General features: G+C 41.4%; 3 protein-coding genes across 4 annotated transcripts in view; 2 read left to right on the top strand and 1 right to left on the bottom strand.

Annotated features, from left to right (window-relative positions):
- The window catches only part of dock7 (dedicator of cytokinesis 7), a 42,516-nt gene extending 40,239 nt beyond the window's left edge, over positions 1-2,277 (top strand). The window contains 4 exon segments of the mRNA XM_063890957.1: positions 42-185; positions 282-388; positions 503-670; positions 1,500-2,277. Of these exon segments, the coding sequence (XP_063747027.1) occupies positions 42-185; positions 282-388; positions 503-670; positions 1,500-1,542 (462 nt within the window). The 3' untranslated portion in view covers positions 1,543-2,277.
- Positions 2,278-2,338: 61 nt separating this feature from the next.
- usp1 (ubiquitin specific peptidase 1) lies at positions 2,339-9,929 on the bottom strand. Of its 2 annotated transcripts, none has more exons than XM_063890958.1 (9): positions 9,793-9,929; positions 9,114-9,343; positions 8,799-8,943; positions 8,110-8,211; positions 7,751-7,917; positions 6,700-7,397; positions 5,680-5,838; positions 5,266-5,467; positions 2,339-4,646 (listed from the first exon to the last, which is right to left on the bottom strand). In XM_063890958.1, the coding sequence occupies exons 2-9, from the start codon at positions 9,275-9,277 to the stop codon at positions 3,908-3,910; spliced, it is 2,376 nt and encodes a 791-aa protein (XP_063747028.1). In that variant the 5' UTR covers positions 9,278-9,343; positions 9,793-9,929; the 3' UTR covers positions 2,339-3,907. The 2 variants fall into 2 exon arrangements, with proteins under 2 accessions (XP_063747028.1, XP_063747029.1); XM_063890959.1 differs by having other exon boundaries at positions 8,799-8,940.
- Positions 9,930-13,298: 3,369 nt separating this feature from the next.
- kank4 (KN motif and ankyrin repeat domains 4) overlaps positions 13,299-25,805 on the top strand; it is a 64,065-nt gene continuing 51,558 nt past the window's right edge. Inside the window, exon 1 of the mRNA XM_063891780.1 lies at positions 13,299-13,561. The gene's annotated coding sequence lies outside the window, so the exon portion shown is untranslated. The remainder of the gene's footprint in view (positions 13,562-25,805) is intronic.

The following is a 25,805-nucleotide window of genomic DNA, read 5'->3' as shown; positions in this document are numbered from 1 at the left end:
CCTTATCAATAAAACTACCTTTGTCTGTCATTGCTTTCCAGATCATATCCACACCCATTGAGGTGGCGATAGAGGACATGCAGAAGAAGACTCAGGAGCTGGCCTTTGCCACCCACCAGGACCCTGCGGATGCAAAGATGCTGCAGATGGTCCTACAGGGATCAGTGGGCACAACTGTCAACCAGGTAATCATATCTATTATAAAAAAAGAAAGGTGTTATTAGCGGATTTTCTCAGGATAAGTTAAGTTTCAGACTAATAAACATCATGCGTTTCCTCAGGGTCCTCTGGAGGTGGCTCAGGTGTTCCTGTCAGAGATTCCTAGTGACCCGAAGCTGTACAGACACCACAATAAGCTGCGGCTCTGCTTTAAAGACTTCACAAAGAGGTATGAACTGTGGTTATCAATCCACATACATGTTATGTGTTTAGTGTACACACAGTGTAACGTGGAAACACACCGTTGTTTAGAATCCTCATGGCACTATTTTCTCTCCCAAAGGTGTGAAGACGCCCTGCGTAAGAATAAGAGCCTGATTGGTCCGGACCAGAAGGAGTACCAAAGGGAGCTGGAGAGGAACTACCACCGGCTGAAGGAGGCGCTGCAGCCCCTCATCAACAGGAAGATCCCCCAGCTTTATAAACCTGTGCTGCAGGTCAACTCTCACAGGTAGGCCTGTCGCTGTGTCAGTGTGGGTAATACGGAGGTCCAAATGGTCTTAAAGAGCAGTGCATGTTTTTAATTTTGGGAGGTATTTTCAACATACTATATCACTTTTTTTTTACAATATTTTTTAAAAATACAATGACTTTCAGATTTTTTTCTCAACATACTATGACCTTTTCTGTCTGTCTTATATTTTGTACATACTATAAAATAACTTTTTTGACAGACGGAACTTTTTGTGTGCTATTTTTTAGACTTGCTTTATGACTTTTTCTTCAGCATACTATACTATGACTCTTATTTTCATCCTACTATACTATGACTTTTTTTTGACCAACCCTTTCGAGCCGAAAGATGTTGGGTTAATACAGGGGTCCAAGTATTTATAAAAAAATAGGACAGTTTAGGTGGTCCTTAAACACATTGAAAGGTTCTTTAAGAAGGTCTTTTATTCAACTTCAGGGTCCCCGAATAAACCTTTACATTTTGTTTTGGCTGTGAAATTAAACAAGTCTTTGTTTTTGCTTTTGTAAAAATCCTGCAGCAAACGGACAGCTTGACAAGGTAGTTCAGGACTTTCAGACTACATTTTGTGATGCTGTTTTGCGTCTCTGTCCTGTGCTTGTATTATTTACGTACAATTTCGTCCTTAGTCGGTTATTCTCACCAGCCATATATTTTTTTTAAATGGGAATGGAAATATCAGATAGGCCAGCCTGACTATGCTTAGGTCACTGCGCTGGAATCAGTTATTCCCTCAAATCACTTGGTTGTCCGATAAAAGACTGATATTTATCTAAATTAAAACATTTATATTTTCTCTCACTTCCAGGGACTCCTTCAGCAGGATGAGTCTTCGCAAGCTTGACATTTGAAGATGAAGAATGCACACACGTGACAAATTGCAATATTAATTTATTATTGAGTGTAAATAGGAGTGTTTTGAAGGTTGGTCAGTGTTTTGGAGAACGTGCTAAAAAGAAAGGCTAAAGTGTTGCAGCTTGGTACGTAATTCCAGTGTCTTAATTTGTTTACAGAAAAACTGTTACACAGTGAGAGAGACGAACAAGTGGTTCTGAAAGATTAAAGAGGTACCTTGGCATTTAGGATTTTTCTTTGCTGGCCCTTAGTCAGATGAAGGGACACATCTTTGTATTTAACCCTTGCTTCAGCTCAATGAGAGCTAATGTAAACCTTTAAACCCAACAAAGCTGCTGGATGCAAACTAACAAGCAGACAATACTCCTTTTATTGGTTAATTAAAGTGCCAAAAATAATTCCTCTGCCAAACAGTCTGCAGGAAAGGTACAATTTTAAAAGTCAAGGTGTCTTTTTGAATATTAGTGTGTCAAAAATCTGTATCCAATTTCATGTGTGCACTTTCTTTATTACGGTGTAGCAATGCATTCTACAACTTGAACGTTTATGTGATTCAGAACGGGACGGGAGGAAAAAACATGCAAAAAACGGTACCATTATTTATCATGATGCTTTATTACCATTTTAGTTGAAAGAATGTTTTTAAAGTTAGGTACTTTGAACATCCTTGTATAATTTTATGTAGTTTTGTTTATTTTAAATATTTTACAAAATAAATATTTTAATGTTGAGCTGGGTGTGTGCTGGGAATCTTTGTGTTGCGGGTAACAGAGTTTCAACGGACAGAAAACATGAAGGTAAAAAGTTTATTGCTTATAGAAGGAGCATGTCAACATTAATATATCACAGCTGGATGAGGTTTAGAGAGACCACACACACACGCTGCTGTCACATTATATTAAACCAGATCTGTAAGCACTTTGTTATATCCCAAAACGTCCCCATGAATATATGATTTATATTGAAATACACCCTGCTGCTCACCGAGCTTAAGAACTGATTGAATCCCTGAAACCACGGACTTAGAAACACTCTGTAGAACCTGAGATGAAAGATGTTACCTTGCCTGTATAATGGAACTAGACTTAAATATTACACAAAGAGATACTTGACAAAACACTGGAGCACAAACAATGAGACCTGTTTTTGTTTTGAGTGTTCGCAGAAACAGATTCACAAGTTTGAGAAGCAAATATGAATTTACAAAGCTATCCGATCCATAACTCAGAGGCTTGCAATCAAGGCGTTACTCTTTATCTTTTAAATCTGGCGCTGAACTCCCATTCTTGTCTGATAGCAGTTAAAATGTTTTGGCTTACATGTAAAATATTATTTTCCTTTATGCTGACCAAGCCTCACTGGAATTCCGACTGCTTTTCTCTAAATCAGGAAACATACCCGTTTAAAACAGATGAAGATTTCAGGGCTTGATTTGCACATTCAAGAAAATTGTTACACTCTAAATTAGAAATGAATGAGGCAGTTTTTATATCTTAAATCGATCTTGCAAAAAATCTGGGTAGCTGATTTATAGATCATTTTTTTCTTTTCCTGCATCTTCACTCTGAAATGGCTCCTTGAATACGTTTGTGATGTCGGGGCCGAGTGAGGCGTGCAGCATCCTGCGTTTAGCTTGACTTAACATTTCCTTGTTTTTTTATTTTAAAATGCTATAACTAACTGCCACAAGTCCAAAACTATAGGATGTATTAGCTTAGATGACTATCATTTCAGCCTTTAGATATGTTAAAAATAAATCTTACAGAATCAGTGCAAAACAGATCTTTCAGGCCATAGTTATCTGTAACTTCATGATTATTTTCTGTACTGCCTAGCGAATAATAACGATATCTGCGTCTTATTTTCTTTAGTTGAATTATTGATTCCAAATACACAGCACTGACTTCTATCTTCTACAAATTTTAGAAAAGTATCCAGATAGAAAATTCATTCTCAACGTGTTATCATTCAAATAGAGTTGAGTTCAAAAGTGCTTTTTAAATTTGTAAAAAAGGGACCATACAAACTCAATAACTGAGAAACATAAGAACATTGGAGACATGACAGGAAATTAAAAAAGTTAAGACGGGGCACATCCCAACGTAAAAAAAGGCTCAAAAGGCTAAAGTAATGACGGAACAGAAAAAATGAGTTCCCATGTGTCGCTGTGTGAGGAGCGTCCTGACTGTGAAAGTGTCTTCAGTTCAGGTGTTACCATGGCAGCCACAGTATGATTGGCACCGTCTATAGTATTGCGAAACACAAATGTACTTTGTCTGGGTGCTCGGCTGCCAAAAAGCCTGTCTGTCTGTCTGTCTGTCTGTCTGTGTCCCCCCCCCCGGAGTAAACAGTGTGATGACTTTAGGGCTCGGGCATCCTTCTGTAGAACAGCAGGTAAGGAGTCGAGGAGGAGGATGTCTCTGGAGAGCAGGCTTGCAGGAAGTCCACCTCCTCAAACAGACGCACCTCAGAGTCATCAAACAGCATCCATTTGCCCTCGTACTCCAGGAGGTTGTTCAGCGCGTGCTGCCCTGTGGCCCCCGCCCCCCCACAGGAAGTCTCCTTGCTCAGTCCTGCTTCAGTATTCTGGGCCAGGCTGCTGACGGGTTTCCTCCGCTTGGACCCCTCAGTGGCTCCGCTGCTGGAGGATTTCTCTGTGCGTTTGCCGCCGCTCCCAATGTCACAACTGGACAGACTCCTCTGGCCCCCCAGGAGCCCGACCCCCCCCTCTGACAGCTTCTTCCCTCCTGTTTTGCTGCCAGCCAAACTGGCCCCTCTCTGTCCCCTTGCATTCAGGCTGAAAGACACCTCTCCATCGTCGAAGTCCAGCACTTCCTCCTTCACCCTCGTGTCCTTCTCCTCCTCTTCCTCCCCCGTTTCCTCTCGGTCCCACAGCTTCACGTCTCTCAGGTCGGACATGCGGCAGTAGGCGGTGTAGTGGCCGCTGCTGATGGTGATGCCGCTGTGCATGACCACGGCGAACAGCTGATAGCGCTGACCCTTAGTGGACGAAGGCCGGGTGCACCACTCCTCCAGAGAGAGGGTGAGAGGGGTCTGCAGGGGGGTGTTCACTTTGGACAGCCCAGCATACGGGTCCAAACTAGGAGGGGGAAAGGGAGAGGGGTTAATAGCTGTGATGGGGCTTAAAACACATCGTGTATCAGGATCATGTCGCTGTATTCAACTCTTTTGTTCCAACATCGGGTTACAGAAAAATAAAGTCTGATTATTAACACAAGGCACTTTCATAAACTGGGGGGTGAAAGCAAATTGAGTAGCGAGTATCTTTCCATAGATTTTAACACCTATTGTGTTCTATTTCCATCAGCAGCACACTACCCCACCTGTACTGGTAGAAGTAAAGTACATTTTATTATTTTATGTACATCCAAAAATGTTAAATTAAATGCCACGAAAACCTCAGAAAAGTCAAAACAATTGTACGCTGTAAATAAATGACAATACAAGTGTGTCATGAAAGTGTCATAATAAACACTACCAAACGTAGTACAATTTGTAAGTCTTAATATTTTAGTACCAAGTATAGTATGTCATATTTCTTAAAAAATATATATATATAATATATATAAATATTCAATAAATCCTATTTTATTTCTTAAGAAAATATCACAATATTTCAAGCCACCAGAAAGTCTTAGTATAGTTTATCAAACATTGTTAGTAAACAGTTCCTCAGGTCGCAGCCTCAGGGAACTCACTCGTAGCTGTTGGCAGAGAAGCGTTTCAGGTGAATGGTGATCACTTCAGGAGTTTTGTCGAACAGCAGGCTCCTCTCGGCCTCCGTGTAGTGGTGGCACGTCTCACAGAAGTATTTGTCCTCGCCGACAATCCGCTCCACCGACGCAAACTGACCGATGGCCCATTTCAGAGTCTTCAGCTCGGGTTTGGGATCAGGAGAGACTGTGAGGAGACAGGATATCACTCATTAAATGCCTTATACTTCATCTGAATCGTGATGTGGAACCTGACCTCAAAGAAAACCTCTGGACTGATTTTAGGTCATTACAAACTCTACCCACGCTTAGAGCTTTAAACCAATCATGGCAGAGGGACTTCCTTTTGGAACGAGTGCAAAGAGTTGGTATATAAAAGGAAGCTGAAGGGCCCCTCACCCTCAGAGAGGTCGTCTGGGCTGCTTGGCTCCTCGTCCATCACGGGGACGCTGATGTCCTGGAAGTCCTCTCTCCTCTCGGTGAAGCTCTCACACTCCAGACAGCGCGTCCTCAGAACCAGTCGGCCCTGGAACAGCTGCTCCATCAGGTTCAGCCCCTCTGGAGATCACACACACAGAGGTATTTATGTCTGCAGTCACAAATGAACCAGTGGTTTTGTCTAGAAAAATACAGCATAGGGCACCAAAATGATGGCCCCGCCCACTTTCCAGCAAAAAAAGAGAAGCGTAAAATAGATTTCTTCACATCTCAAAGCTGCTGAGTCATATATTGCACCTCTTTTTTTACCTCCTCTACAGAAAAAAGGACTTAAAGAAACGATCTGATTCAGAAATCACAGTTCCAGTGTAAGCCTGCTGTAAAAACAAAGCTGTCTGTGCCGTCTGACGCTCTATTTGACACAATATTCATATTTTTGGAGTAATTATAATTATACTGTTTTTGACGGACAGAGATAATGTTTTCTGGCATCACTTTAAAGATTTCGAGGGGAAATCGTCATTTTGCTATGAGGGGGCACGCCGAGAGTAAGATGGTAAACTGCTGATGCTGTGTGACTGGGCAAAGGCTAAATTAAATGAACAGGATCTTAACCGTCTTACTCTTTTACCCTCCATTCCAACAGTTTGACCACAGTGAAGAAAAGAATAGCACATGAACAGATATATTTGGAGAGGTTTTTTAAAGGCCTCGACATAATTTGATTACAATAACAGTCGCTCACTTTATCTTCAACTGCTTAATCTGGGGAATGTGAAGGAGATAAATCCTCTTGGATGCAAAGTTTATAAGCACATTGTACAAATCTGTTACCGATCTGTCGGTTTATGAGGCATTTATCAGTTCTACCAAATGTCCTATACCTGGCTGAATAGATTTCCTATATTAAATCCATACTTGTCATCTTGCTCCTCTTCTTAAACCCCCCGTCCTGTTCCTTGTACAGTAATGATCTCATACCTTGAAGTTTAACCGTCTTCTTGTCTTCAGCCGGGTTTCGCTCCGCTCTCTCCTCACCGCTCCTCTCGTTGGCGCTCTGCTCCTCGCTGTTCTCCTGCTCCAGTTTGTTCTGGTTCTTCACAGAGCTGATCTTCCCCACGCTGAGGAACTTGGAGAAAATGCTTGGTTGTTTCCCAGAAGGCCTCAGCCAGCTCAGCTTAGACCTTTTCTTTCTTTTTACCTCGGCCTCTTTTGAAGCCTTCTCTCCTTTCCCCTCACTGTCACTCCCTTTTTCCTCCTCCTGGGTCAGTTTCTTCATCACTTCCTCCTCTGCATCCTCCTCTCCATCTTTGTCTTGGTCGTTGTCAACTGTGATGTCACTGGATGACTTCCTCTTGGAACGAGTGAGGGGTCTATTATCCACTGCATCAGATTTCTTGGACTTGAGGGATTTCGGCTTCTTTTTGGCATTTCCCACTTCGGTGTCGCTCTTCCTCTTGCCGCTGACTAGGCCGTCCTCTTCTGCGGGAGATTCAGCAACAGAGCTGCTGGAACCCAAATCCACACCGTTCTCAGGTTTGACCTCAGATTCCTCCGGATCCTCCGTCTTTAACTGCTTTCTGATGGTGTCACACGCCTCTTGGATGTATCCCAGGATGCACTGCAGGACCTCTTGGGCGTCGTGCTGAAGATAGCCTTCGTACATGGGGTTTAGCTGCCTGCAACACACAGAGTGAGGTTACAATTGGTTTACTTGAAGAAAATAACTCGTACAATTTTATTTTTAAACAATTTGAATGACTTGTATAAGAAGTGTTAGATTCTGACAGATAATGTCCTCATTGTCAGCCCCATCGGAGGCTCTGATTGGTTCTCCTGCTGGAAATATCCATTCCCAAACCATCTATCGGTATATGTAGACTGAAAGTTGATGTCGGCTTTACATTGCTCAAACCCGGGTGGTTGTTTACAGCGTGTACAAACACCACTTTGATTAGAAATGAAATATCTTACTATAAAAAGCATAATTTAGACAGCCGCCAGGGCATCATTTAAAATGCTAAATGATTACCTGAGGGTGTGGAGTATTTTCCGAGGGGGTGTAGCGAGCTCTCCTTCAGTGAAGCTGTCCGGGTTTAGCAGGAAGCTGGACTGCAGCTGCTGCACCGATGTTATCAGACTGTTGAAGCTGCCCAGGAGCTTAAGTTGAGGCGGCAAAGCCTCAGAGACATCTTCAGACTGCAGAGAAATTAAATTATAAAACAATAGCTTCATTATACTAAATAATTATTGTTAAATAAGAATTACAACTGCTATCGTAACAAAGCACTGTGCAGTGTTATTTATAAATGCCTTAACATTTAAAGTGCAAAGCTTAAGCCCTGGTTCTTGGATATACATTTTGTAAGATAAAAATCTCAGTGTACCAACCTCTTCAATTTGATCTGTTTCTTCCTTTGGTTTGTCCGTACTTTTCGACAGGTTATACAGCTTCTTTATTCCTTCTCTAAGCCCTGGGCAGTGGTACAGCACCTGCAGGAGAAATCAGACATAAAATCATATTTTAAAAGTATCCATCTGAACAAATATTATTTTAATTGTTTACACTTATGGACAATTATCCCTGCTTGTGGTTTTTTAGAAGATAGAAACAAGTGACCCTTTGAAACATGGCACTGCTGAGCAGCTCCAGGTTGTATTGCGCTAATGTGACAGTGTTAATAGTGAGCTTTAGTCTTACTGACAAGAAAGTCATTTGGTTTTCATAAATTAATTCTTGGTAGCTGGTTTATAATTCTTTATGCATGACAGGGCCTGTATCTTTACGTTACATATTATGACTTGATTTATTTTATGACAAAACAAAATGAAATCCATGATGATGGTCGGATGAAATACATCACCGTTTATTTTTGTGAATATCTTCTATTTTGCATGTTTTCTAAAAGAAACTGCATTTCATGAGATAAAAAGAGACTGTTTTCAAATATAAATTACGCTCCTGGTTGGTTCTACTGAGTTGAGTCATACACTTAAATGTGTAAAGCATTATCCTTTCTAACCGTGTTACATTCATACATGAACGATATACGTCCATTCTGTCTCTGGGGAGGCCCCACCTGTAGGATGCTGTTCAAATAACAGGTGTTGCCCAGGTTGTTGAGCCCCACAAATGGCACCACGGTCTCCCTCTTATCGGACGACAGGAGAAGGCCAGGTGAGGCTGGACATGGAGAAGGACCAGGCACCACCTGATCACAGCTGCTGCACAGTGGAGAAGACAACAGAGTATTAAATTAAATGAGACAAACATCATCAAACATCCCTGCAGTTTTTCTCATGGTTGTATCTCAAAATCAACAAAATGTCTGGTAGTAAAGACTGTTTTGAACTTTGTATACAATAATAAAACCAAATTCACAGCCCACACGCACCTCGCTTCAGGCTCCACTTGGTCAACTGTTTTGGGCTCATCTGCTTGAGGTTCAGAGAAATCCAGAGCCCGTTTGGTTTCTTTCTTCTGGAGGAACTTCAGAGACAGTTTGCTCTTCTTCACCGGGCTCCCCACCGCAGCATGTTCCCCCTGCAGACCTGGCATCTTTCTTCAGGTAGTGTCACCTTGAGGAGGAGATTTTCTTCTACAGAGAAGCAACAGCGCACCTCACTGGTAAAAAGAAAAACAAACTGTTTAATTTCAGTGGGCGCCATCAGAGTTCAACGAGAACGAAAGTAACACTGCGCAGTTATGCAACTACAACCGACTGGGTGGAACATTTTAACCAAGACATCTCTGGTTTACGAAAGTCCAACACGGCTACCAGAGGAATAACGCATTATTTAACATATTAGCTGGCTAACGCTAACTTACTGTGCCTCTATTTACATTTGAAATGTAACTGTTTACATGAGAAATCGTCACTTTATAAGCGTTAGGAATTAGCAATGGCGTGATTATAGCACGCAATAAGCTGCACTTGACAACATAGCCACAAAACTGGGTCAAAACGGTGAAGAAGTGGGAGGAGAAAACAGCAGCACGCCGTTTCTAACAGTTCACTTACACAAAACTAACTCTGAAAATCCCTACAGTGTCTGCAGCTATTTTGCGTTTACCTGGATGAGTCATTCCTGATAGAAGTGTAATATATTTCACGAAATATCCAGTCTTAGAGATATTTACACCGAGATATTTAGAGAGTGTTTGGCGATACACACGAAGCAGCAGCAGAAGTTGCCGCTTTTTCCTGAAGGTAGACCCACTGTCGGGTAGATTGCCGGTGAAACACCGACACGAAAAACTAAGCATTCGTCAACAATATCAAATGAACAGCCACTCCTTGATATTAAATGTATAGCTGAGGCATATGTGACGCTTTTAAATGTGCATAAACTTGATTAAAAACATATAACTAGCAAGAGTCAGACTTTATAAAGCAGTCTTATATTTAGTCACCTATTTAATTTAGGACCCGATGGTCAGTTTCAAGCGCCATTTTTGTAGTCCCCCGTCAAGCTGCATTAAGTTAGATCGAACAACACCGGCTGTTCTAAATTGTTTATACAAATTAAAAGTGACCAAGTAGTTGATTCCACATGAATCATCACATGATCTCCAAATTAATAAAGCGTCACATCAAACTACAAATAAAGAGGAACATCTTTGTAATGGCATTGAATTGCAGTTCATTTATCATTTTGGAAGTTTTAACTGCAGTGCTTACTTATACATTATCTATTACACGCATAACAAAAAAAGTCCACTTCTTTTTTGAAAAGAGTAAACGAATTTAAGCTTATATTTCGGTACAATTGACAACAATTCTTCCGCCGAACTCAACCTAAAAAATAAGTTTATGCGTCTTACATTATTGAGACGCATGTGTAAACACTTACTCCACACTATAAATTGATTACAGTCAAGCATACATATAAATACATGTATTTTACATAAACACATTGAACAAAACAGCTCGTAACCGTGAACGGTTACAATCGGTTTTAAAGAGCAGTGTTCACTATCAACCGGCAGGGGGCGACATTGTTCATATAAATTAAGGTTAAAGTATCCAGCATCACTCCCTCCTCCACTGGAGCATCTCTTCATCTGACAGGCAGCAGAGGCTACCCTTCCGCAAATGTTACGGTAAGATACTATTTACGATTTCCAAGCTTTCTGCGTGTATAAATAAACTACACACCTAGGAATGTCGTACAGAGAGAGTGCCCTTCCGAATCTCTGTTTCGGATTACGGAGCCTACCAGTTGTACTGATTTAATTATAGTAGGTCTACAGAGTGTTGTTGCTGGCGTGCGTTTTATCATACGGTTTGATTCGCAGCAATTGAATGTACCCCAAAAAGGAAAGGACAGGTGTGTCGTTTTATTGCATACAGACAGTATGGGCATTTGTCAACACGATGTATGCAGGACGAGCCGCCGCTGCTGCTGCTGCTGCTGCCACTGCTGCAGAGTGGCTGCTTGGTCAGCAGCACAGATGTATCGATGGATATTCAGCTTCCAGAATCCACTCTATATATTTTCTGGCTTGGCGATCAAGTGATGTTGCAGTTATAATGCTGTTACAGTAGTGGATGGGATTAAATTCGAGTCACAATATGTTAGTGGTACTGATGGTGCTACAGCATGTTATCACAGAATAGGTGATCTTTGCAATCTCCAGTTATGGGTTGACTTTCAACAGTTTATCTTTACTAAATTAGTACCAGAAAACCATATCTCAGTTTTGATAGGGTTGGAATGATCTTATATCCCACGTATGATGTTTAATAATTCTTTACTGAAATAAATTCCCTTACAGATTTAGTACACAGTCGATTTATCCAGTTGAGAGATGTTATGTTCTCTTGCATCCCATCTAAAGCCCTATCAGGAGATGCATTATAAAAAAGGGATTACTGTGCCTCACTTCCCTCATCACCCCCTGATAACATCATTTTTTCAAGGGGAGCATTTTTCCCCGTACTCTGAACAAGGCAGATTCTGTGCCATGCATGTCCTAAGCTGTGTGAAATCAACGCAATGCCTGCTTTTGATTGGCTATTGCATTACACTGGATGCAACAGCGTTGTCACTGAACAAGGTCATTGGACGGATTCGAGAAAATGAAATGGTAACAGAGATTTACCCTTCCTGAAAAACTTGTTCCTAAACTTCATTGAGACTTTCAGAGGACGTGAGCTACTGAAGAAAAGGAAAACATCCACCTGTTCCTAGTTTAATTTAGACAAACTGCCACTAATGTGATTGCAAACATTACAAAGATATTGTCACTTATTGGCAGACCCCACAGGAATGTAACCCCTAACCTGAAGGAGTAATGAGGACCATTCTCCATGCACCAAGCAATAGAGTATGCCTTTATCAAGGCCGGCTTTGTCCCGGGAGGCACTGAGCTCTCACTGCCAGACCAGCAGAGGTTGGCCGCTCAAAGTCCTCGCCCATGACACAAAACACCCCTTCCTCCGGCATCCACCCATCGTCTCCCCCATGAGAGGAACACTGGAGGGAAAATGAAAGCATGTTGAGCGACAGGCTATGCTGCACTCCAAGAATGAGAAACATGCCCTGAAGTCGAATTGAGTTTACCTCTCAACAACAGACCCCTCTCTACACACAAGCGTGCCTTCTTTTTTTAGTTTTTTTGCAGGCCTGCAGGGTACGGCAGTTTGCTCCTACCTCTAGTCCAAGCTTAGTAAGCTGGCTGCGGGCTATAGCTTCATATGGATATAAGAGTGGTTTCAGTCTTCTCATTTATCTCTCTATAAGAAAGAATATATACATACTTTAGAAAATGTAAAACTTTTCCTTTTCTCAATTAATCACTTAGTGCCCAAGAGCAAAGGGTATTTAACACGAAAACAAAATACAAAAAGACACATGCAGTGTCCTTACTTACATCTAAGAAGCAAAAACCATCAAATGCAAATTGCTTGATTATCAACCCCAAAATGATGAACTATTTTTGTAATTATTTGAACATTTATTGTCTATATCATCTCATATAGAGGTTATGTATAGATGTGAGCCATCATTGCAGGTTATTGCGCGACTTTAGACATAGAAGTGATTAATTCCATCTCAGATCTTTGAGTTTGAAGGAGTTTTAGAACCCTGAAGGGTTGAAAATATCCAGTATTTTATGAAGTTAATTAACTTTTTTAAAGCTCTTCAACTTGTGAGCACAGGGCTTTTTTGCAACTAAGACTGTTATTGCTCTGCTTTCCTATCAGACAGAGTATTTCTTTTCACAGAGAGCCCCGGCTGACATCTCACACAGACTCTGTGGAGTTGAGAGAGGGTGCCTCATATCAGCCAGGAAAAGCGGGTTAATGAGATCCTGTATGAGTGTATGCAAGTGTGCATAACCTCGCATGCATATGCATATCAGATCAGGAGGATTTCTCCGTTCTCTCTCTCTCTCTCTCTCTCTCTCTCTCTCTCTCTCTCTCGCTTATTCTCTCTGCATACTTTAGAGCATCTGAGCAACTCCCATTTGATGCATGCTGACGAAGTGGGTGTATCCAGCCCAGCCGCTCTGATGTTGGGAAGCGGTAACTCTTGCATCCTACTCAGTCTGCTCTCTGCTCTATGCTCTCTTGTTTCAGCCAGTCTGTCTGCCCTCTAGCGTAGTACTCTCCTTTCGCTCACCACTATTCATCACCATCCAGGATACATTTTCACAAACCCACGCAGGTAGATATCATATCATATCCCAGTGGACTGAAGAGTTTGCCTGGTAGATACAAATATATGTATATAACTTTGGAAAGAGCCAGACGGTGGGAATCTGTAGTGGTGCTTGAAGCTTATGTTTTCTCCCAACGTTTTTTGATCCCAAAGGATACCACACGCAGCTGCAGAGGTAAGGCAAGGATAGATGTGCTGCACTTTTTGCTATTTTCTTTATTTTACTGGTTTGCTCTCATTTTCTCTTTCTCATCCTTTTTTTTGTGTCCCTCCTTTCTCATCCTCTCCTATGTACTGTGTTATCATGAAGTGTGTTGTGTCAGTTATTATATTCATTCATTCCCTGCTCTTCCTTTTCTTACAATGTAAAATGTGTTGTGCTCTATTTTCTTATCTCTGTTTGCAGTTCATTTGAATGTCATTATTGAGCTGATTCTACGTTTTCAAACCAACACACATTTATATACAAACCAACCATGCTGTGATCATCTTTCTCTCTGCGTGCTCTCTCTCATGTTTATTTTGTCAGATATATGTGTATCTGCGTGGTAATCAGATGCTGGGAGTGAGGCATGCACGTACATATTTGTGCACATGCTTACAAACATAATGACAAAGGGGATATCCTTATCTGTTTGTTTGTCTTTTACGTCTCTTTATCACGTTGATCCCTTCTCTGAGGCATTTGAGCTGGACAGGGTTTTAGATGAATTCCCTTCTGGCCTGACTAATGTCTTTCAGCTGGTGCACATATGCATATGTTTATTCACATACAGTAGAATGCATGCTAACCAGACAGTGGATGGAGCTGGAAGAAATAGGGAGAGATAGTTGTTGTTTAGAGGGTTCATACTGTATATTCAACATTTGCATGGTTGCATCCTAGCGATCTGCAGGCACTCACTCCACATCTTAGCTTCTCTTGCAATCCCTTCATTTCTCTCTCTGTTTTTTGCGAAACCTCCCTGTCTCTCTCCATCTCTGCTCTTTTATGGTGTGCATGTATTCTCAGTTAGTCTTGGTCACTGCTCTGCCCGCCTGCCACGGACCATTGTCCATGGTTGGTTGGATAACCGCAGCTACACAACATTAAAAAGGCAAAGTGTTCCTGTTACATGGGGCATGTTTACAGGGTTTCACATTGTGTGTGAGTGTGTGTTTGATGCTGTATTCACTGACATTAATAACTCTCCATCCATGCTCAGGTTAAAGGCCACATTTTAATTCATACACACACAGAAACACTCACTGCCCTCAGAGATCTGGCGGACTCACATTAGCGTACAGTCTCCTACTGTTAGTGTGTTTATTTTTGAATATGTGTTTGTGTGTCAGTGTGATTTTCTTGGAGGTGCAGAGAGGTGACTCATACCAGCTCTCATGCTGGTGGCTGCTAGATGCATTCACTGTAACCCTGCCATGATATGCAATTTGCAAATAGTCATTGTCTGATGAAAGCATGTATCTTTGAAATGTCAACTCTTCAAGAAACGATAACAGACAAACTATTATTAGCTCAACACATACAGCAGGAATATTCAAGGTTATGGATAGCTTTAAAAAAAATCCCAAATCTCATATAATATTCCAAACACACATTTTCTCCATAGAAATAGGCGATGACATTTATCTCCCCCTCGGTGTGTTTAAAACTAAAGTGAACCCCTGATTTTGGAGATATTTTTGGGGCATTTCGGTGATTTATATTAGTTGGTGAAAGATTAAATGTAGAGTTAAATAGAGAGGGGATCACATCTAACAAAGGTTTGGATTCTTACCCGGGTTGCACTGAAGAATCAAACCATCGGTGTATAATCACCTAGAGAAGGGAAAACAATTATTATCTGGTTTAAAGTAATTGTGATGAACAGTTAAGTAGTTCAGTTTGGTTTTGCAGTGGAAACCAGTCTATTAGGGACCATCCTTAGGTAGAACTCTGTACTTGAGGCTTAGCAGCTTAATCTGATGTAAAGTGAATTGAAGCACAGAGCAGACACACACACACACTGCACTGGGCCCACCCAGAATCTGTAGCCACTCCACTGAGGATCTTGGGATGGCTGCTCTGATACAGAGTAAAGCACAGAACACTCTGTTCACATGCTACGCCATCACTTCACAGCCTGAATAAACACACGCTGCTTTGGGTATGTGATTGTCCTGATGGTAATTATTCTAATTAGTCATCTAAAGTTAGCTGTCAGCAACAACACAAACCACATGGTACATCACACGTTTCCTTCACTCAGACTTTGTAGGGATGTGTCTGGCGCAGTATGCTGCAGGTTGTTTTCTCAGAAAGCAAGATGGGCAGTAATGTGCATGGCGTGTGTGTGAGCGTGTGTGAAGTTGGCCGGTGCTAGTTGATGCCAGGCTGTGCTCTGTCTGGACTGGCCGAGTGCCCGGTGCTCCCATGTGGTTCGTGATCTCCAGACTTTCACTTCCACTGACTTCTCCTGAAGCTTCTCTGAACCTGTAAATACCTCTGTTGGCCCACACAGCGGGAATGTGTTGGTTACCAAAACTATTCCTAATGAACCAAAAAATGCACTGCAAAGACAAAACACAGCCAGAAAAAAAAAAACTGTTATGGTGTGTGTGAGCTTTCGGAAAGTCCTACTTGAAAGTGTACTTTAATTCTAGCCATGGAGAAACAACACAAACTTGGGTTTTAAAAAATGTATCTTTACAGTAATTCTAGTTTTGCAAAAAAAACCATGTTCTTTCTTAGAACAAGTTGTAGAGCCTGGGTTAAGGAGCGTAGGGCTTCTTTTCTGTGCTGTGGGAGAGGGACTCCCTAAACTCTCAGTGAGTGTCAGTCGATGAAGCCAAAAACCCCTCACTGGGAACACACAGATACATGAGAGCCAGGAGTCAGCAGGCTCACAGACACACACCAGCTGAGCGAACGCCTAGGGATAGCACTACTAATCTCATTCTGTGTTGACACTCTATGCCTCAGCTGTGCCATGCTTTCACAGCTTTTTCCCTCACCATGTTGGTATCCCAAAGCTAGAGGTGGGCTCCTCTCCTCTCCTATCACTGTCAGCAGAAGGGAGAGTTCACATCGTGCTGGAGGTGTGTGTATGCTCTATGCCAGCAGCACATCTGCTCTGTGCACAACAGCTTCCCACAGCCTGCACAACTTCAGGGAACAGTGGGACTTTGCAGACGTTCAGATGAAGTGGCACTGTGGGTCTCAGGTGGGTTATTAGGTAGGGAAGAAGTAAAAGGAGAAATTCTCAAAGTACCCAGTCAGAACAAATTTATTTTTATATAGTTTAAATATAATTAATCTTATAGCTTTTTCTTTAAACTTTCTTCAAATGGGCCACTTCAAAATTAGAAATGTTTGTATTTGATTAAAGCGTGACACTTAACTTACCTTTGACAAATAAAGTGTTTGTAGACATCAGCATGGCATAGTCAGCACTTTGGCCTTTGGTTGGTCCTGCAGTTAGAGGGCCATCTGCCAAAGAAAAAATAAAAATACAATTAAGATGGGTATTATAACTGTACTACACTACACCCAGACATGATCACTATAAGAGTTTTCCCCTGTGGATCCTGTACGAAGTGTATTTAAGGCTGGGTTACATGTGGAGCAGCAGGCTCGTGCTCAGACTGAGGTCGATCCAGCCCGTTCTCTGTACTGCTGCCAGCATTGAAGTCATTGCCAGGGTAGGTACATATCTTTCTTTGCCCTGAAAGCAAATATTCAGTTTAAAGGAATGACAGCTGGCTTAAAACTGAGCAAGGCATAGTCTTACTACAGAATCTGTACTCACTGCACTATTGTTTGGATTTTTCTCGGCAAACCCTAAAGTCATTAGGTTCAGTGTCATTTAAATGAACAAATGACTGATGACGACTCAGCATTATCTGTCCAAAGTGTATAGCTGGTCTACTGTAAGGGTTAAGATTGATCATTTCATTTAGTTGCCCAAAAAGAGCAAAGCAAAAGTAGCTGATTACAGAAAATGGCAGTTAACTCAGCCTTTTAAGTGACAGCACAAGTTGTAAAAAACAATGCTTCTGATCTGTCAAAGAGCTGTCATCACATACACCTTTTGTATGATTTCAACGTTAATGAGTCATGTCCTTGGTTTTGCATGATTCTTTTCATCACACAGGCTTAGTTGTGTTATTCCTATTGATCACCATCACCACTTCAACCACTAGCTGATAAAGCTTTATGCAGAATATATAACCAACCAGATGCATCTCTTCAAAGGCCAGAGAGGAGCACTGCAGGTGGGCTATCAGTGAATAAACCTGTATTTATTTCAGTTTTATTGCAACTGCTTTTATAGTGTCCAAAGACATCATTTCTTCTATGCGTTCTTCAAAAGTCATCTCCTATTTTCTTGTGAGTGATAGTGGAGGACACATCCGTCTCTCAAGTTAGCCTTTTGGATGTCAATGCTTTTAATGTTTATCGTGTCATATCTTATCTGATCCTTTTTTCATTAATTTGTCAGTAAACGCCACTGTTTCCCGCTGAAATCTGAAAGTGTTTCCAACTTCTGTTAAAAATCGGGCACTTCTGATCTTATATGAGTGGGTTATGCTGTATAGTGTGCATTGTTGCTGAGATCAACAAAAGTGCGTGTGTTTTTGTGTGTACTGTTTCCATAGATGATGTGTGAGTGGGTGAGTTTAGCTGGACAAGGGTCATCGAGGTGGGCTGCCGTTCATAGAAAGAGGCACAATGGAGTTTAGAGGAACAATAAGGCTTTCCCTTGTTCTGTAGCTTCTGGTATGGAAGTAGACCCCAACCAGTTTTGTTTTAAATACTGTTTTAGTAGTTTTGGATGTTTCTGTGATTAACTTTTAGCTATTGCTGTGTATAATACAGGTTTAATTCGACTTCCAACTCATAGTATGATTCAAATTGTTAAAACAGTATCTGGTGGCAGCAACAGCTTGGATGCCAGAGTTTCTTTGATAGCACAAAATAAACAACTCTCAACATCAAAAACGACCCTACTAAAAGATGATAACGTAACTTAACCCTGGTGTGAACCTTAAAGAATAAAGGTCATATGCAGTTTACACTGAGTTAAGACCATTTAAACAATCATGTCTTCAGGTAGAGTTTAAAACAAGTTCCTCCTCTTTACCTCATCCAGAAATAAAGTTCAACAACCGGATATCTCTCAAGTAACAACGTTCAGAAACAATGGCCAGGTCCATCCTTACATTGTTCCCCTGCGTTATAACCCCACCACTGCTCCATAATGGGTTCCTGGCATTGACAGGCAGGAAAAAACAGAGCATGTCGTGTGAGGAGCTGAGAGTGCACAGGGGAGCATGGGACTTCCTAATGGAACCTTCACCACCAAACGCTGTGTTTTAATTGGCTGGCTTCAGGAGGAAGGAACTTCCTGTCTTAGTGTTGTTGGAAGGGACCACTCCCTGCCTAAAGTCAAATGCTTATTGAGTGTGCGGATGCATATGTGGGTATAAAAAGATGGCTCCATGTCCATTTGTTGCTTGCTCTGTCAAATAATAATGTCATGTGTGATTGTGGGGCAAGGTTGTGTGTTTGATTCTTTGACCTCTTTTCTGAGTGTATATTTGCGTGTATACATATATTGGATGTGGTGTTCTTCTTTTTGGGATATTTGTGGGAATGCTTTTTATGTTGCAGACTACGTGATTTCAGGTTCTTAATTCACACTTCACATACTTACCTCATGGAATTGTGTTCATCTAATGCACTTTTATTGCCCTTCAATATATTTATGCACACTTTTTGATGAGATATTTTCCCATGCTGTCTTACTGTTGGAATTGAAAAACCTTCTTGTTTTTCCCTTCAAGACTTCAACTATCAGCCCTGTATCTCTGCTTCCACATTATAGATCTGTTCCATGTGTGATTGTTAACAGAAATACAAACATACACTCAGTGACTGTTGCGTTATACCTGCATGATCTCATACTGCTCTTCCTGACAGCATGAGTGGGAAGGAGAATATGAAGGTAAACCACACATACAGTGGGGCAAAAAAGTATTTAGTCAGCCACCAATTGTGCAAGTTCTCCCATTTAAAAAGATGAGAGAGGCCTGTAATTTTCATCATAGGTATACTTCAACTATGAGAGACAGAATGGGGGAAACAATCCAGGAAATCACATTGTAGGATTTTTAATGAATTAATTGGTAAATTCCTCGGTAAAATAAGTATTTGGTCACCTACAAACAAGCAAGATTTCTGGCTCTCACAGACCTGTAACTTCTTCTTTAAGAGGCTCCTCTGTCCTCCACTCGTTACCTGTATTAATGGCACCTTTTTGAACTCGTTATCAGTATAAAAGACACCTGTCCACAACCTCAAACAGTCATACTCCAAACTCCACTATGGCCAAGACCAAAGAGCTGTCAAAGGAGGCCAGAGACAAAATTGTAGACCTGCACCAGGCTGGGAAAACAATCTGCAATAGGTAAGCAGCTTGGTGTGAAGAAATCAACTGTGGGAGCAATTATTAGAAAATGGAAGACATACAAGACCACTGCTAATCTCCCTCCATCTGGGGCTCCACGCAAGATCTCACCCCGTGGGGTCAAAATGATCACAAGAACGGTGAGCAAAAATCCCAGAACCACACGGGGGGACCTAGTGAATGACCTGCAGAGAGCTGGGACCACAGTAACAGAGGCTACCATCAGTAACACACTACGCCGCCAGGGACTTAAATCCTGCAGTTCCAGACGTGTCCCCCTGCTTAAGCCAGTACATGTCCAGGCCCGTCTGAAGTTTGCTAGAGGGCATTTGGATGATCCAGAAGAGGATTGGGAGAATGTCATATGGTCAGATGAAACCAAAATAGAACTTTTTGGTAAAAACTCAACTCGTCGTGTTTGGAGGAGAAAGAATGCAGAGTTGCATCCAAAGAACACCATACCTACTGTGAAGCATGGGGGTGGAAACATCATGCTTTGGGGCTGTTTTTCTGCAAAGGGACCAGGACGACTGATCCGTGTAAAGGAAAGAATGAATGGGGCCATGTATCGTGAGATTTTGAGTGAAAACCTCCTTCCATCAGCAAGGGCACTGAAGATGAAGCGTGGCTGGGTCTTTCAGCATGACAATGATCCCAAACACACCGCCAGGGCAACGAAGGAGTGGCTTCGTAAGAAGCATTTCAAGGTCCTGGAGTGGCCTAGCCAGTCTCCAGATCTCAACCCCATAGAAAATCTTTGGAAGGAGTTGAAAGTCTGTGTTGCCCAGCGACAGCCCCAAAACATCACTGCTTTAGAGGAGATCTGCATAGAGGAATGGGCCAAAATACCAGCAACAGAGTGTGAAAACCTTGTGAAGACTTACAGAAAACGTTTGACCTCTGTAATTGCCAACAAAGGGTATATAACAAAGTATTGAGATGAACTTTTGTTATTGACCAAATACTTATTTTCCACAATCATTTGAAAATAAATTCTTTAAAAATCCTACAATGTGATTTTCTGGATTTTTTTTCTCATTTTGTCTCTCATAGTTGAGGTATACCTATGATAAAAATTACAGGCCTCTCTCATCTTTTTAAATGGGAGAACTTGCACAATTGGTGGCTGACTAAATACTTTTTTGCCCCACTGTATGTGACAGTATACAGGACTTCATTGTCTTGCTGGCTGCTGTACAATAGTGGAAAGTCTGAGGGATTTTATTGTTAAATCAGTTTTTACATTTTTTACATTTGATTGACCAAAAGTAAAAGTCTTGAGGAGATGAATCATGGCTCAAACATAAAAGGATCAGTTGAAATATAGAAAGATAATCTAAACCCTGAACTTTTATCATAGTTTAATATAATTGAAATTCCTGGTCCTCAAATGTGAATATTTTGTGCTTTTTCATTAAGTCATTACTATAAATATTTTTGTGGTTTTAGAGACACAAAGTATTGATTGTAAGGCGGATCAATTAAAAATGTTAATAATTTTTGGATGCAACTCTAAGATATATTAAGGTATAACTTATTTCAGTTGTATGTCAATGTCAACTGGTGTTTTACTGACCAGCAAAATGATTGATGCATGAAGGATGACATCCTAAAGGAGGCTGGCAGGGCAACTCAAAAATGTCATACACATTCTTTCTCAGCAATATGACTGATGTTTGATGAAAACATTCTAAACAGGATTTTTGTAAGAAACAAAATGATCAGATAGAGAAAGCATGTCTCCTATCTGCAAGCTAAAGACAAATTGTACACATATTTACACACGCATACACACACATTTAGGATGATGGAAGTAAAGAAAAGTGTGAGGAGAGGCAGAGATGAAACAAAGATGAAAGGGGAGAAAAAGGTGACGGGATGACTGAATGCGAGTAGAGAAGAGAGACAAGATTTTCTCAGTGTTAGCGAATGCGTTCGTTTTCATGTGAGTGTGAGTGGAACATTTGTGTGTGTGCAAGACTTGTTTGATGTTCTTCCTATCTTTCAAACTAACTTCTGTGAGATGGCTTGCACTAATGGGTTGCATGAAGCTCAGGAATGTAGATCAACAGATGAATGCCTTGCCGCTGCATATGACTGTCTGTGTCTGTGTGCCTGTGGTGTGAGAGAGTGAAAGCACACTGCAGGAGTATGCAGTGTAGGTGAACAGACACCTACACAGACATGCACATACAGTTGCTTGTAAGTTACCAGGTTATGAGCTCCCAGAGGTGTGTGTGCGTGTGTATGTTTGCATCGAGAACCTTGTTCATGTGAGTTGCAGGGTGTTTGGCCTCAGTGGAGATGCTGCCTGACCGGGATTTCATGAGCCCTGAACCTTGTCTGCTCCTTCACCTGTGTGTGTGTGTGTGTGTGTGTGTGTGTGTGTGTGTGTGTGTGTGTGTGTGTGTGTGTGTGTGTGTGTGTGTGTGTGTGTGTGTGTGTGTGTGTGTGTGCGCGCATTTTAGTGTCTCATCGTTTGTTGTTGTAGCTGCTAAAGCACTAATTTCCCAACCAGTGCATAGATAGATACACATACATATCCACCCAGTTCCCAGTGTATACTGACATTTATTTTTGGATATGAAATTCTGTGTAACAACGAAACATGTTTATCAAGCCAAAATGTTTTGGTATAAATGTCTCTCTCATATAATTGGACTACATTGTTTTGTGTGTTTACAGATAAAAAGGCATTAACTCACCACTGGGTTCTTATGGCAGCAGCCAATAGATCTGTGTGTTAGTAAAAAGGTATTTTATGGTAACACTTCGTGACAGGCAGCCGGGATTAGGCAAACAAACACAGCAGACTTGGCAGGCAGAACACACACAGCTGGAAGGCAACAGGTAAGTGGCAGATATAGAAACAGAAATTGCTTGAAATCAGTGGAGGACTGCCACTGTTCCAATATTAGACAATCTGGCAAAAGATGAAAAGCTAAATCTATAACTGCGTTCTAATTCAGGAGCTTCTTCCTTCGAGGTGTGCATTTCAAGAATGAATATGTCAAGGTGGGTTGACAAGGCTGTCTCCCTCCAAATCCATCTGCATATCCTGGCCTCTGATGCATCCTGTGCAGGCCTTATTATTCTCAAATACTCTCGAGTCAGAGGCATAAGAGGAGGGAGAGAGGGAAGGCGCAGGTGTCAATGTGACACAATCAGACTAGATTGCAGCACTTGAACCGGCACACCCACCATGAATGACTCCAATCACCAAGATTGTATCATCAGACAGGCCTCCATCTTCTCACTGTAAATCAGGGCCCAGTGTCGGAAGCCATTTGTGATTTAGAAATCTAGGATCTGAACTAAAATATTGATGCTGCAAAACCTTGTTGGAAATATATTGCTTTTTAAATTGTTGCAATATAGTCAAAAAATGAAGGTAATGAATAATACAATTGAAGATCCCTATTATGGTGAATAAAATGCGAGTATTTTGACCATTACTTATGTTACTTACTTATTTATTTCTCTCTAGGAAATTGTTTTAATTTACAAGTAAAGTTAGGACGACATCACTATTGGTGGTACAGTGATTCAAACTGTACCACCAATGATACATTTTGTTTATGAGTCATTAAGTAGTATTTAGACAGTGGCAGTATAATTGCAACAATAATGATTAATGGGGAAGAAGTTAATCTTTGAAGATTTTTGCAGAGAAAGTTTATACACGGTTGTCCATAGAGTATATTGTAGGAATTGATGTTTGCAGATCCTGGACATACTGTTTACAATATCTAGAGTGCAGTTATGAAGAATAAAGGCTAAAATTCAATTGTCAAAAACTGAGACAAAACCTACTTCTAAGTGACCGGCCATCTTTTCTTCTACTATCTTCTTCTGGCCCCTGCAGCTCAAAAAGTTGCTGACACAGTGCCATTATCTCCCTGTTCTCCCCGGTAACTAAAATCCACAGACAGCTCTCCATGTCAGCCAATCAGATAACAGATAGCCTCTAATTTTGAGTCAGTGCTGCGTACCTTTCATCTTGCTGCATTTTGCTGGACAGATAGGATCCAGTGGAGTGCTTACTCTTTGCAGCATCTGAGGAATGGACATAATGCGAATAAAGTAACAGAGGGGGCATCTTGTGCTTGATTTAAGGATGAGGAAATTAATGAAGGTAGGAATGAAGGGCATGGAGTAGGGTGAGAAGTAAGGGAAGTTTGCAACAAATACAAAAAAGCAACAAACAAAAAAGCAACAAATACAAAAAAAGCGGGAGGGAGGGAGGTTGGGAGAAAGGGAGACATAAACCTTCTTTCAGCTCATGTCTTCCATGTCAGCTATAGCGAGGGCTGGTAGAGAAACATTAAAGGAATGAATGAGTTTGAGAAGAAGAGAGAAAAAGTCAGCAGAGCATTCCACAAGGCATATTTCCCCCGCTATCTATCCTTCTGCCTGCATGTCTCCCTCCAAATCAGATATTTCCATCAGTCAGCAGTGGGTTGCTGAAACACTGAGGGTCTATTCCTATCCAGCAAATCAGATGCAGAGAGATGGAGGAAGGGGAAGGAAGGAGAGAGAAAGATTGAGGATAAGATGGAGAAGAGAAAATCAAGAGGAGAAGACGACGAGAGGAGGCAGCCGTGATGGGTGAAAGGCGAGCGAGCGAGAGAGCACAATCTGCACCCTGGATATAATTGGCATCTTAAATGAGGGTTTCTGTAGCCCGAGTACACTCACTCTTCCCCAGAGATTACATTGCACCGCAGTCATATTTCCTTAGAAACATTAGGGTCTTAATGAAACTCTCGTCTGCGCAGAGGCCAAGCCTGGGAGCAAATTAGTTTCCTCACTGCCAGAATTTGGTTGTGCCGCAAATTGAGCGGTGACAGAAGGCTTTCCTTTTCGAATAAGACTACCTGGTTGGCTGTCATTGTGTATTATCTTAAAAATCAAGTATAATGGATGTTTCAGATTGTCATGGTAAGGGTACAGATGTGCTGTCAGAAGTCAAAGTAAGATGAATTGTATTACATTGATGCTTATTGAAAGAACTAAACGAAATTGCAGGTGAAAATGGTTTAAAGTCCCTATCTTAATGCCACAGATTGCACTCTATATTGCACCTGTCAACAGGAATAGAAAATAAATTAAACATAAAAAAAATAAAATAAATGACTGTTAGTGCTATCAGGTGTGAGTACATCACACTTTGTTCCTGCTGTGTGGTAATGCTTTCGCCCAGTAGCTAAAGTCAGCCTGCATCGTGGTATGAACACAAACCAAAAGTGACCCACGCTTTGTTTTTCTGTGTCATGATGCCACCGCTGTGCATTGTCTACAGCTGACTAAGCCGCTTCAAAGCTCCCTATGCAATGCGGCAATTTGGCCGCAACCCAAAGCCCCAGATTTGTCCTAAACCATTTCAGTGAGACATGCCAACTGTGGTTTAAAATGATTGAAATAACTAGCCTGCATAACAAACCCAATTTTAGTCAACAGGATCAAGCAGATGGGTTGTGTCTAGTATGTCTGTTTGGTCCAGTCCTGTCATATCTTTATCTCAGCGTCTTGCTCTTCTGCACTCTTATCTGGCACATCATCGTAGGTGGCCATCTCTTTGTTTACTGTGGAAAGCGAGGGCTATCTTGACAACCTCTGTGACTTTGATGTACCTGTATATTTATGATGTCAGTGCATGTACAGTATGTGTGTTTATTCCTTCTTATTTACCCAAGTTGTTAATATGATTCTCTCCCCTGTCCTCTGTCTGAGCTTTAACAACCTGCACATGTTTGACACACATGCATGCATGCACAAATTGATGGAAAGAGGTCTGCATAAAAAAAAAGTCTCTTCCTGGCTCTTAGGTTATTTTTATCCTGAATGCTCGTAAGCTGTGTATTCCTTTTTATGTGCATGTCCCTTAGTGACTTCTCTTTCCCTTTCAAATCTCTTCCTCTTTTTCCCTATCTACCCCCTCCCTCTTTCTCTCCATCCATTCATCTGGGA

This window comes from Eleginops maclovinus, chromosome 9 (assembly GCF_036324505.1).
Source record: "Eleginops maclovinus isolate JMC-PN-2008 ecotype Puerto Natales chromosome 9, JC_Emac_rtc_rv5, whole genome shotgun sequence".
NCBI classification, from domain to species: domain Eukaryota; kingdom Metazoa; phylum Chordata; class Actinopteri; order Perciformes; family Eleginopidae; genus Eleginops; species Eleginops maclovinus.
The sequence above is the reverse complement of the archived record's forward strand: the minus strand, read 5'-3'. Positions and strand labels throughout refer to the sequence as shown.